The sequence below is a fragment of the Talpa europaea genome (assembly GCF_964194135.1).
Source record: "Talpa europaea genome assembly, chromosome: 4".
Taxonomy (NCBI): Eukaryota; Metazoa; Chordata; class Mammalia; order Eulipotyphla; family Talpidae; genus Talpa; species Talpa europaea.
In genome coordinates, this window is record NC_140070.1 from 68274895 (window position 1) to 68287651 (window position 12757).

The 12757-nt window shown below is 36.3% G+C and overlaps 1 protein-coding gene across 1 annotated transcript in view; it reads right to left on the reverse strand.

Moving 5' to 3' along the window:
• WDR49 (WD repeat domain 49) overlaps window positions 1–12757 on the reverse strand; it is a gene marked incomplete at its 5' end in the record, with an annotated part of 188426 nt that overhangs the window by 101417 nt on the left and 74252 nt on the right. Inside the window, one exon of the mRNA XM_084232625.1 lies at window positions 1449–1682. Within this exon, the coding sequence (XP_084088751.1) occupies window positions 1449–1682 (234 nt within the window). The remainder of the gene's footprint in view (window positions 1–1448; window positions 1683–12757) is intronic.

The following is a 12757-nucleotide window of genomic DNA, read 5'->3' on the forward strand; positions in this document are numbered from 1 at the left end:
GTTCTCAATTAGCAAAATGTTCTTCTGGAAAAAAAAAAAAAAACATTCAGTGGCCACCGGGGAGCCAAATTAACTGGTTGCCTTTCTAAAGTTCAGTAAAACATTTACAAGGAAATGTTTCCTGCAGATGGAATTATAAGTGGATTGTTCTGTAAAGCCAGAAAGAAAAAGCAAAATACCGGATGGTCTCCCTCATAGCAGGAGTTTAGAAAACCTAAATAAGGGACAAGGAAAAATAATAACTATAAGAAAGAAAAAATCAAAATCAACAAACAACTATAAACCAGAGACACACTATGGGGTGGGGGGAAGAGAAGGAGAAGAGGGATTGGGGTCAAAATAAGGGGGATGCAATTGTATGGGGAATATGACCAAGGTGAAAATGCATACAATGTGCAAAAATGAAAAATGATGTAAGAAATATATATATATAATTTTAAAAAATTAGTTGACAAAAAAATGGATTGTTCTGTAAAGGATATTTAGCTCCTAGAATAACAAGAAAACAGTGTTTGAAGTACTGACTTGAAACATTACTCATTGCTAGCAAAGGGCTTTCCAATTCTTGCACAAAATTTGAACTATTTATTTGTGGGCAAATGTAGAATCTTCTGCAGAAGGAAAGAGAAAATGGTTTGGAGTTATTGTTTAATTGACCACAATCTGGATACTGACTGTCTCTGCTAGGTTCCTGCTGTGCTGTTACTATCAGGCCTGAGGTGATGATTGCTACACACTAACCTCCACTGGTACCCACGGCCTCCCTGGTACCCACAGGCTGACCCTCCCTGTCCTCCAAGGAGGCCTGTGGTCTGTACAGCATCTCTGCTCCAGAGGAGCTGTACTTCTTCATTGACATGCAGGTAGCGCTCTCATAAGCAAAGGCTGCAGAGCATCATTAAAGTGGTGGAGAGACAAACAACACTTGCACTGCATACCAAGTGGCATCACATTTAACTGAATCATTTTATTATGAATACATTCCGGGCTGTCACTGTGAGCCACTGGTGTAAAATCTGCTGGCAAAATGTATCTCTGCTAATTACATTTCATGCATATTTCAGAACTCTCCACAGAGATACAGGAGGATGGTGTTCATAAAAGGGAATTTTACAACCAGGTTCACTTGCATTTGGCATCATATCCAAACTAGTGGATAACTAAGATAAATTCAAATACATTACATGTTGTGCTTGTTTTCACTAAAATATTGCAATTCCTTATAGCTCTATTAGTGCTGCTGTGGTCACTAGCTGAAAATGAGATCCCTCTTTGAACCTATACATTATTCGGACACACGTGTTATTGTAGAAAAACAAGGGCTATTGAAAATATCTCTTCCCCACCTTTTTTTTCTATATGTGCCTTTAGTATTACATTTGCTTGAATTAAGGGAATGAGTCTCTGGCTATGAGGATGTGAGACGACAGTGACAGAAGCATCATTACCTGCTTCAAGATTGAATTGTAAAGAACACAAGTGACTGCTTTCTTGTGGCTTTTCACCCTCTTGCTGGTTTCACATTTCATTGCCAGCAATGCTAGCTGGTTATTAAGTGAGATGAAAAGTCGTCCATGGGCTTCATCAAAGTGGAAGAGGCATCTGAAGTCCTGACTTTTGGGGAAGGAACAAGCTATCCTCTGAATAGATAGCTGGTGCTGAATATCCCAGAGTCTCAAAACCTGCATGAAAAATGATAAAGTCTTATAAATATGTGCTGAATAATTCTAAATTTTTAGCCAGAATTCTTTTCTAGCTCATCTCAACCCCAGGAACACAGTTGTTTCCTCTATTGTGCTATAATTATTTGCACTCCATCATAGCATATATGATTTTATATTTCCCTTATCCACTTAAATATCTACTCAATTGTGAGCTTCTCTAGGGAAGGAATAGCATTTTATCTCTGTTCCAAAAGAGTGCCTGCAGTTAGTAGGTGCTCAAGAAAGGCAGAGTAATTCCCAAAGGTGTCAATATTCTAATCCCTGGATTCTGTAAATATGTTATCTTACATGGCAAAATATCTTACATGTTATCTACCTGTGACAAGTTTGTGGTCTTGAGATAAAGATATTTCCTGGATGATTTGGATGTTTCCAGTATAATCATAGGAAGATTAGAGTGACAGAATGTAAGGGCTCTTCCTGGGCTTTGAAATTGGAGGAAGGAGACATAAATCAAAGAAACTGGAAAAGGAAAGGAAACATTCTCCCCCTAAGCCTCCAGAACAGAGTTCCAGCACCACCTTGATTTTACTCCAGTGAGATCGATGTTGGACTTTTAACAAAATAAATTCCTGTTCTTTCAATCCACTAAGTTTGTAGCTCTTCGTCAAAGAGCAAGAGAAAACCAATGCTGTCTCTCTCTCTTCCTCTCTCTGCTCATGATATATGGTTTAATGTTTATACACTTTATAGGCACATATATGTATGTATGTATGTATGTGAGTATGTATTTTCTGTGAAATTAAAGATGTTATTAAAAGTAGTACATAGTGGGGCCTCCCCTGGTGGCACAGCTGTTGAGCGCTGGGTTGCAAAGCTGCCCGCAGCCTCTGCAGTGCTGGTTGGATCCCCGGCCACTGGCAAGAGTCCTGAATGGCACGCAGACCTCTCCTGCCGCGCCAACTGCCTCCCTCAGCAGTGTATTTCATCAGTATGCCTGTTCTGTTCCCCGCTCTGGCTCTGGTGAATTCTCACCCTCCCGCGCTTCTGACTGTACCCAATGTTTGTATAAAAAAAATAATAATAATAATAATAAAATAGTAAATAGCAAACAAATCAGATAGTAGATTCTTATTTAAGCACAGGCAACCAAGACAAAAAATGACATGCAGATCGAACAAGACAAACCTGAATGAAACAGAGAGCAGGTCTGCTGGTACAGGTTTTGCTGCTGTTAATTGTGGCGCAGAAGTAACGAGGAAGTGTCAAAATGAAAATAGTGAAAAATCTCTCTAAAAGGGGCTAGCATGCAATCTTTAGGAACAGGCTTTGGGGCCCTTAATGTGGGTGACCTCCAGCAAATTTCTTTGTCTTTTTGAGTTTTTGATGAGGTTCCTACCTCATGCAATGCTTTGGGAATTCAGTGAAAATTCTTGTCAACTATTTGGCATAACCAGGTTGTGAGTTCAATCAATGTTTTTTAATTAGTACATTTAATATATTTTCATTGAGCAAATAGTAGAGCCTAAGAGTGAAAATGTTTCTTTTAAGTAAAGTAGTTTATCTTATCCAATGTGAGAATTAGATCTAAGTTGTCTATAAAAATTAGTCTCTGTTTAAATGAATGTTTAGAATTTCTTAAAGCAGACAACCCTACAGTTTTTAACTGATTTTAAATCATATATTCCCTCTGAGCTAAAAATGATCTGTTAAAAAAATGATGGTTTATCCTTTCCCCCTAAATTATATACCCATACATACATATAATTTCTTTAAAAATATAGACACATAGAACCCCCATGCATGTGTACAGATTGCAAGAATCCATAGGATAGGAATTCCTATAGAAATTATTAAATATGTCAACATATATTAATCATATGTCTAATACTGTCTTCTCTGAAAGAAAGGGAGTTACTTATACTTCTTTCCATCCTTTCTCCCTCATTCCTCCCAATTTAAACATTTATGCTTTAAGTCCTACTTAAAAATTATTTTTTAGGCAATTCTTTTTGGAGAAATCAAGGCATTTTTTAAAAGATTTATTTATTTATACAAGAACTGGGGTACAGGTCGGAGGCACAGGAGGGTGAGATAATTCACCAGAGACAGAATGGGGAGCAGAACAGGCAGACAACCAAAGACACTGCTGAGGGAAGAAGCAGGCGAGGCAGGAGAGGTCTGCCTCACCATGTGGGTTTCTCCCTAGCCGGCCAGGAATTGAACCCACGCTGCAGAGGCTGCAGACAGCTTCACAGGGCAGTCAGTGCTCAAACCACTGCACTACCAGGAAGACCCTAAAAAACTATTTTAATGTAAAAAATATATTTACCCATAAATTACTGCACTCTAAATTTAAGAAAGTACCTCTTGACTTATCAATGTGTTAGACAAACATTTTATGTCTTCAAGGAACTCTCTTAAGCAAGGTGCTCGGAACTGAGTCAATATTTCAGATGAGTTTTAACTACCATTAAAGATGCTGTAAGTTCTTAAAACAGCATATTTTTGCATTAGCTGACTAAGCCACTCCATTGCATATTCCACTTACCCTGAGGTCCTGATGGGCCAAACTCCATGTTATATGAGCAAATAATCAAATCAGATATTTATCATTCCACTTTGAAAAACATTCTTTAGACCAAGAGTAGAGATTTCTTGGGATTTTTTTTTTTTTTTTTTGGTGGGGGAGAGTTGCTATTTTTGATTCACAGTTTAGTGTGACAATATAATTTTGACTACCAAGTCAATTATATTTACAATTCCTCATTGATTTGTGCAAATATTATATAGTACATAGTATTAGTAGATGTTCCATACATATATATTTTTTTATTTGTCGACGGTGTGGCTCAAGTATAACTTTTTTTTTTTTTTTAAGATTTATTTATTTATTTATACATGCACTGAGTACAGTCAGAAACGCGGGAGGGTGAGAGAATTCACCAGAGCCAGAGCGGGGAGCAGAGCAGGCAGAAGGACCGAAGTATGCAGCTGAGGGGAGCAGCGGGCAGCAGGAGAGGTCTGCGTGCCATGGGGGACCCTCCTCGGGTGGCCGGGGAGCAGCCAGGGATTGAACTGGCGCTGCAGAGGCTGCGGGCAGCTTCGCAACCCAGAGCTCAACCGCCGCGCCACCGGGGAGGCGGGGAGGCAACTGTCTTTATCCAGCTCATTGATGAAAAGATTAGCTAGGAAAAGTCCAAGAATATAGCATTTCCATAAAAAAACACACCTTGCTTCTGCATGATTATTCACCTAATTGAAGATCCCATATAATCCACAATGAAATTTCATAAGAGCTTTTCAACCATCTTGCAGAAATAACCTCTCCAACTACCAACACTTAAGCAGAGCAACTGAGTCAATCCCTACCAGATAAACAGCATTACTAATCCCTGCAGACCAATAATGTGTATTTATAAAGTAAGTTGGGATGATTTTGACAATATTTGTTTATTAAAGAAGTCATTCTTTTTCTTTACTATGCTGTTATTTTTAATTAAGATGTTCTAGAAGTTCTGCAGGAAAAGTTTATAGCCCAAAACAAAAATTCTACCCTCAATACAAAGAATGAAAATTTGCAAATGCATTTTAATGTGTTAAATATAAATAGAATTGATAAACTTATTTTGAATATTAAAGTTATAAAATCAGACACATGTTGATCATTCTCATATTATTTATGATAGTCATGACCTTATTCAAACTCCTGTCTTGTTAATTATGTACTCCTTTCTAAAAAACAGAAACTAACTTTGTGTCAGAATAATGAACTGGAGCATAGCTGAGTATGGATTACAAAAAATGTAACAATATTAAAGGATCATAATTTCATATTTATATGTAGAGCAAATGAAGATTGCTCAGGTTTTTGCACCATTGGCCTCTGTGGCTATCATCTGTGGCATTGAATGCAGGAGGCACTTGGGAGCATGGGCTCAGGGCATGCATGCCTGATGGTGGACATCTGGAGTGTGGTGTGGGTGTGCATAAGTGGGCAAACCTGAGCAGAGAGACTGAGCATATAAGGGCAGTGTCACAGAGGACAGAGTGCTGCAGAGTGCAGTGGAGAGTGGGAGATAGATGGCAGAGCCATAGCTAACAGAGGAGGAGACCACAAGAGAAAATAAAGAGCCCAGAGAGAATAAGAGTAAGATTCCCTGCCTCCTCACAGTCCCCTGTCACCCCTCCACCCACCAAACCCCCCACCCCCGCATGCCCTGTACCTGGTTACCTCACTACAAATGGTGTAGAAAGATCATTAAAAGCCTGAAAAATACACTGAGGCCTCCAGCACTCTACCCATCTGCCCGGATCCATAGAGAACCTGCTCTGTGCCTTTCTGCCACTACAATATGTAACTCATAATTTTATAATTATTTTCCATTGTATCATTCATGTAATTTGTATTTTCTTTAATATTTCATTGACATTTAGTCCCATACATTAAATGAAAAATTAAAAACAGATGAGAGATAACCTCTCTAATTTATGACAGGTTACTTCTTGCATTTAGCAATTAAAACTAGAATTATTTTTATTAAACTATATATTGAATTGTTTCCAAAGCTTAGCTATTGTAAACAGTGCTGCTATAAACATAGGGGTGCAGGTGTTCTTTGGAATTGATGTTTCTGTGTCCTTTGGGTAAATACCTAGGAGACAACCCAAATGCCCAAAAATAGATGACTGGATCAAGAAGATGTGGTACATATATACCATGGAATATTACTCAGCATTCAAAAAAGATAAACACATGCAATTTGCAGCAACATGGATGGCGCTGGAAGGGATCATGCTCAGCGAAATAAGCCAAAAAGAAAAAGAAAAATACCGGATGGTCTCACTCATAGCAGGAATCTAGAAAACTTAAATAAGGGACCAGGAAAATGAATAACTATAAGAAAGTGAAAATCAAAATCAACAAAAAACTATGAACCAGAGACACTTTTAGGGGGGCGGGGGCGGGAGGGGAGGGATTGGGGTCAGAATGGGGGGGCTGCAATTGTATGGGAATATAACAATAAAATTTATAAAAAATAAATAAATAAATAAATAAACTATATATTGATTAATAGTTCTTAAGATTAATTTTTATTGTTCAACATTCCTTTCTCTGTAGAACTCATAACACTCTCAATTATCCTACTGATTAACATTCCATCTTTCATTTCTGATTTTTCTCTAAGCTGAGAATCAAAGCAGCAGTATTGATATAATGCCATCAATGCATCATCAGTGTTCTAGCATTGTCCTAGAAATAATGTCCTGGGGTATGTGACCTCCAATAAGTTTTTCAAATCCTATCATATTCTTGCCAGTGGTTTTTAACCTTGATATCAAAATTACCTGTGGTGTTTTAGAAATTGCCTATACTTAAAGCCTTTTTCCAGGCCCATGAAATAAGAATCTTTGAAGATAGGGCTCAGGTTTTATTCTTGTTATTTTCCTCAACCTTTTTATTTTTCTCAGTTTCCCAAGGATGATCTTCATTTCTCTACTGAGTTTTAAAGTCAATGTTTATCTCCTTGAATAAGAAATCTTTCAGCTTAATCAATAATATGTGACTTGTCTTTAAACCATATAACACGTCTTTCTTAATCATTATCCTTTTAATCACAGATATTTTTCTCTCATTATTCAGTTTTATTAGTCAAATCCTTTGAGAATACCACTTGAATATTTATTATTTGAGAATTCTCAGTTTTCCTATACTTGTACATTTAAGTTGATTCTAGAACTGAGATAGAACCACTGTTCAAAATGGAACATGTTGGGCCTCCCTGGTGGTGCAGCAAATTGAGCGCAGCACTGTGGAGCTCCGCAGCCTCCGAAGTGCTGGTTCGATTCCTGGCTGGCCAGGGAGATTCCCACATGGTGTGACAGACCTCTCCTATCTTACCCACTGCTCCCCTCAGCAGTGTTTTTGGTCTGTTTGCCTGTTCTGTTCCCCACTCTGTCTCTGGTGAATCCTCTCACCTTTCCGTGCCTCTGGCCCATAGCCCAGCTATTGTATAAATAAAAAATAAATCTTTTAAAAAAATAAAAAAGGAACATATTTAATATCAATTTTTATTCCAGAAATCTTAGATCTGTTTACTTTATTTTAGTAGGACAAAAATTGGCAAATACCTACAATCTAAAATTACAAATGAATAATTGATTATTTTTATATTTTTTTCAATAAACTTTAACTAAACTGCACTTCTTATTCACATTATACCTGAGAATTTGTGATGTTTGTCCAAGTCAAATCCTCAAAATGGCATATTTGCAAGATCTCTATTTTATCTCATTTTTTATATGAGAAGGAAGAACTATCAAAGCTCATGCTTGCATATCAAATTTTGTTTTTCACTTAACGAGGATGACATTTTTCTGCTAGTCTTTTTCTTGTTTTAACAGATGGTTATTTAATAATTCAGAATTATAAAAGCAAACACTAATTATTCATATTAACTCTAACTAGAAATCAGTGGATTGAAACCACATACACCATACCCTACTTTTATTACTACTCTAGTTTTCACCTTTCAGCTTTAGTATGTGATTTTACTTCTCTATTTAGTCATTTTTCTACCAAAGGAGTTCCTAACAGCTTTGGAATTCTATTAGTTTTGTCTAGTGTCTTGTGAAATTGCTCAATCTCGTATCTATAGATTCCAAAACCACATTAATTCAAATAGAATCAAGATGGTATATTGTAAAGATTAGACTAAAGAAATATAGAACATCATGTTATCAGTTTAATAGTGCTGCAAATTTTCCCCTGCTTCCTGCCAGAGATAGAAACAATTCACATAAGCAGAGTTAACCTATGATCAATAGATAGATAGATAGATAGATAGATAGATAGATAGATAGATAGATAGACAGATAGACAGATAGATAGATACTTTTTTTTGTCCCTTAAAGATCACTTTGATAAATGAGTAACTTCATTAATATGTGGGTATATGAACAAACATATGAGTGGATAGAAAATCTGTTTCAATGCACTTTTTTAAAGTTAAGTCAGCATATTTACACATTGGCAAAATATCCAACTTTAATACAAAGTATTGATAGGAGAAAATGAAAAGATCTGTAATCTCCTATAATGACACAAAGGTAAAGAAAATATAAAAAGTAAACTCAGATGACTCTAGCAGGATGGGACTTGTTTGGTTTCATCAAACATTTACTACTAACTCCTACCATACTGTAGAGATAAACACCCAATGACAATAAGGAATAGAGAAAGAGAGGGTCATGAGGAAAAAAAAATCACAAAGGGATTTTGAGGACAGCCTTGCAGCAGTTCAACTCTCCAGGGGTAATCTAGGAAAATGGATAGCCTACTTGCAGATAATAGGATCAAAGGAACTGAGGGCATTGGCTACCTGAAAATCTTTTATGTATTAACAAGTCTATTTATTTTGAATTTAAGTCCTTCACTAATCCACAAAAACAATCAGTGAATGCTTAAAGGCAATTTTTTTGACATGATATATGTTAGCAGAAGTATTTTACTGAATACTCAGCTAACATTTTTATTAAAGTCTTATAACAGATCTGCTTTTAACAAGTATTTTTACCATTTTTCCCCAGGGCTGAAGTCAAACTTAAAATGCTAATCAGAAATTAAAATCCTCTCTTGTGCTATTCATTTGTAAATTGTTACAATTACCATTTTTTCCCTCATTCTTTTCAACAAAAAGGAGAGAAGACATTAAACTCTAAGACTAAATTTCCATTACATGTGTTTATGCATTCTCTCTTTGACCTTGACAAAGGTCTGCAAAAATCTCATTGATTTCTCAATTTAAATTTGGCAATTATTTTAACTCATGCCAATATTTTATCACAGGTACATTCTTTTTTTTTTTTAAAGATTTATTTATTAATACATACAAGTACTGAGGTACAGGCCAAAGGTATGTGGGGCGGAGGTGGGGGGGTGAAAAGATTCACCAGAGACAGAATGGGGAACAAAGCAGGCAGACTGACTGAAATACACTGCTGAGGGGAGCAAGGGGCAAATCAGGAGAGGTCTCCTACACCATGTGGGAAGCTCCCTGGCCTTACTGAGTCTTCTTGGAGACAACATCTATGCATCCAAAAGAAGAAAGAGGGGAAAAGAAACAAACTTCAAAGGGAGATGACAAACAGTCCGCTTACGTGTGGAGACTACTAACAGGATTCAAAGGCTCTGACCAACAGACAGGTGGAAGCACTGAGGCAAGACAGTTAAAGCACAGTGGACAATGGAAATGGTGAATGCAGAAGCCTCAGGACAGTAGTTTTCCTCCCCCAGAAATAAGTACAGATCTTCCCTGAAGGAAAGCATCTTCAATTTTGTTTCTTCAGAATGCCTATAGATTAGTAACAGAAAAAAATGAGATAACAATAAAGGATAACCAAACATAAAGGAAATTAATCACCATGAAGTTGAATCACCTTAAAAACATATTGGATAACCAAGAACTCCAGATATTGGAAATGTTATATTGGATAAAATAATTGGTATGAAATTAACAGTTGAAATCACCTAAATGAGAAGACAAGAAATGACTGTCCAAACTTACTAAGCACTTAATGGATGTTTTAGAAAGATAAATGTTAAAATTAAAAACTAAATATATAGTATACACATACATGAGCACACCTATTAAACACACCACAATTAAGTTCAAAAAAATATAATAATGATGCCTCCTAAAACAATGGAAAAAACATAAACAAGAAATGGGAAACAAATTATACTAAAAATTTTCTGAAACAAAGGAAGAAAATAAATAAATAGGGACATAAATAGTGTGTTCTCTCTGTATTGTGAAGAGGTCATAGGTAAAATTCAATGAAATTCCAAATAAAATATTACTGTGGTTTTTCATAAAACATGAATATTGACCCTAAAATTTTCTAGAAAAGAGTCAATTAAATTTACCACATCAACAAAAGGAAAGATAAAAAATTATAGATCATATCAATACATGAAGAAAAAGTAATAAGATTCAACATTCATTGTGATTGTTAAAAAACCCTCAAGAAAAGGTAACATATTATAAACCCACATTAACATCATACTCAATTGGGAAAAACTGAAAGCCTTTATTCTGCTATTTGGTACAAGACACAAACATCCACTTTCAGTACCATTAATCAACATAGTGTTGGAAATTCTAGCTACAGAAACTAGGCAAGAGAAGATATAAAAAGAATACTAAATGGAAAACACAAAGTAAACAGATAAAACCTTAAAGACTCCACTAAAAAAACTGGATACAATAAATCAGTACAGTTAGGTTGCAATTTATAAAATCAATCTATAATAATCAGTTGTTTTACTATATGAAAACATGAAATTGGAGAGAAGGAAAATATTTTTAAAAGCCCCTTTAGGGCCTCCCTGGTGGCACAAGGGGTTAAAACCCAACTTATGAAGCTATCCAAAGCCACTGCAGTACAAGTTCCATCCCCAGCCAGGGAGATACCCACATGGTGCAGCAGACCTCTACTGACTTTCCCACTGCTCCCCTCAGCAGTGTATTTCAGTCAGTCTGCCTGTCCTGCTTCCTACTTTGTCTCTGATGAATCCTCTCACCCCCTACACCGCTGGCCTGTACCCCAGTTCTTGTATGCATAAATAAATACATCTTTAAAAAAAAAGCCCCTTTACTATTACATCCAAAAAAAATTAATTACATAAAAGTAAACATAACAATGAGGTGAAGGACCTGTACAATGAAAATTATAAGACATTGTGAAAAGAAATAAGACACAAAGAGAAAGTTATTTCCTGCTCATGAATTGGAATAGTTGTCAAAATAAGCATCTTACCCAAAGTAATGTACAGATTCAATTAAATTCCAATCAAAGTTTCAATAGAATTATTCAAATAAATACCAAACATTGCTGAAATTTATATAGAACCCTAAAAGACCCTGACTAGCCATAGGCATCCAGACAAAAAAGAAGAAAATCAGAGGTATCACACTCCTAGACTTCCAATTATATTATAAACCTATAATAAACAAGACAGTATGGAACTAGCCTAAAAATAGACATGCAGAACAAGAATTGAGAGCAGAGAAATAAGTCCATATTTATATCAACCATTAATCTACCACAAAAGAGCCAAGAGTGTACATTATAAAAAGAAAAATCTCTTCGACGATAGGTGCTGGGGAACACGCAAAAGAATGAATGACCATTATCTCAAACTATTTTATAAAATAAATTCAAAATGGATTAATGACTTGGATGTAGGACCAGAAATTATAAAATGCATAGAAGAAAATAAACAAAACATTCCATGACATTAGCTTCAGGAATGTCTTTGGGGACTCAACTTCAACATCAAGAGGAAAAAAAAAAAGGCAAAAAACAAATAGGACTAATTAAACTGAAAAGTTTCTGCATAGCAAAAGAAAATATTTAAAACAAAAGGAGCACAATGTGGAAACAATGCCTAATCAGGGTATCCTACATTTCTATAATGGAAACAATGACGTAAACCAGTATCAAGTCAATTAAAAAAAAAAAAAAAAAGACTTTCAACTGAATGAGAGAAAATATATTTGCACATCATATATCTGACAAAGAACTATTACCCAACGTTTACAAAGAATTCATACACTCAACAATAAGAAAACAGGGCCTCCCCAGTGGAGCAGCGGTTGAACACTGGGTTGCGAAGCTGCCCGCAGCCTCTGAAGCATTGGTTCGATCCCTGGCTACTCCCAGGCCACTGGAGGAGGGTCCCACATGGCGCGCAGACCTCTCCTGCGCCTGCTGCTCCCCTCAGCAGTGTACTTCGGTCCTTCTGCCTGCTCTGCTCCCTGCTCTGGCTCTGGTGAATTCTCTCACCATCCCGTGTTTCTGACTGTACCCTGTGCTTGTATAAATAAATAAATCAATCTTAAAAAAAAAAAGTTGATCTCTGGCCATTTGGAACAACATAGGTGTAACTGGAGGGGACAATGCTAAGTGAAATAAGTAGAAAGGTGAATGTTGGAATGTACACTTATGTGTGAAATATAGAGAAACAAAACAAAAAGACAAAGTCAAACCAAAAAAAAGTTTAGCAGTGGGAAAGTTTAGCAGTGAGG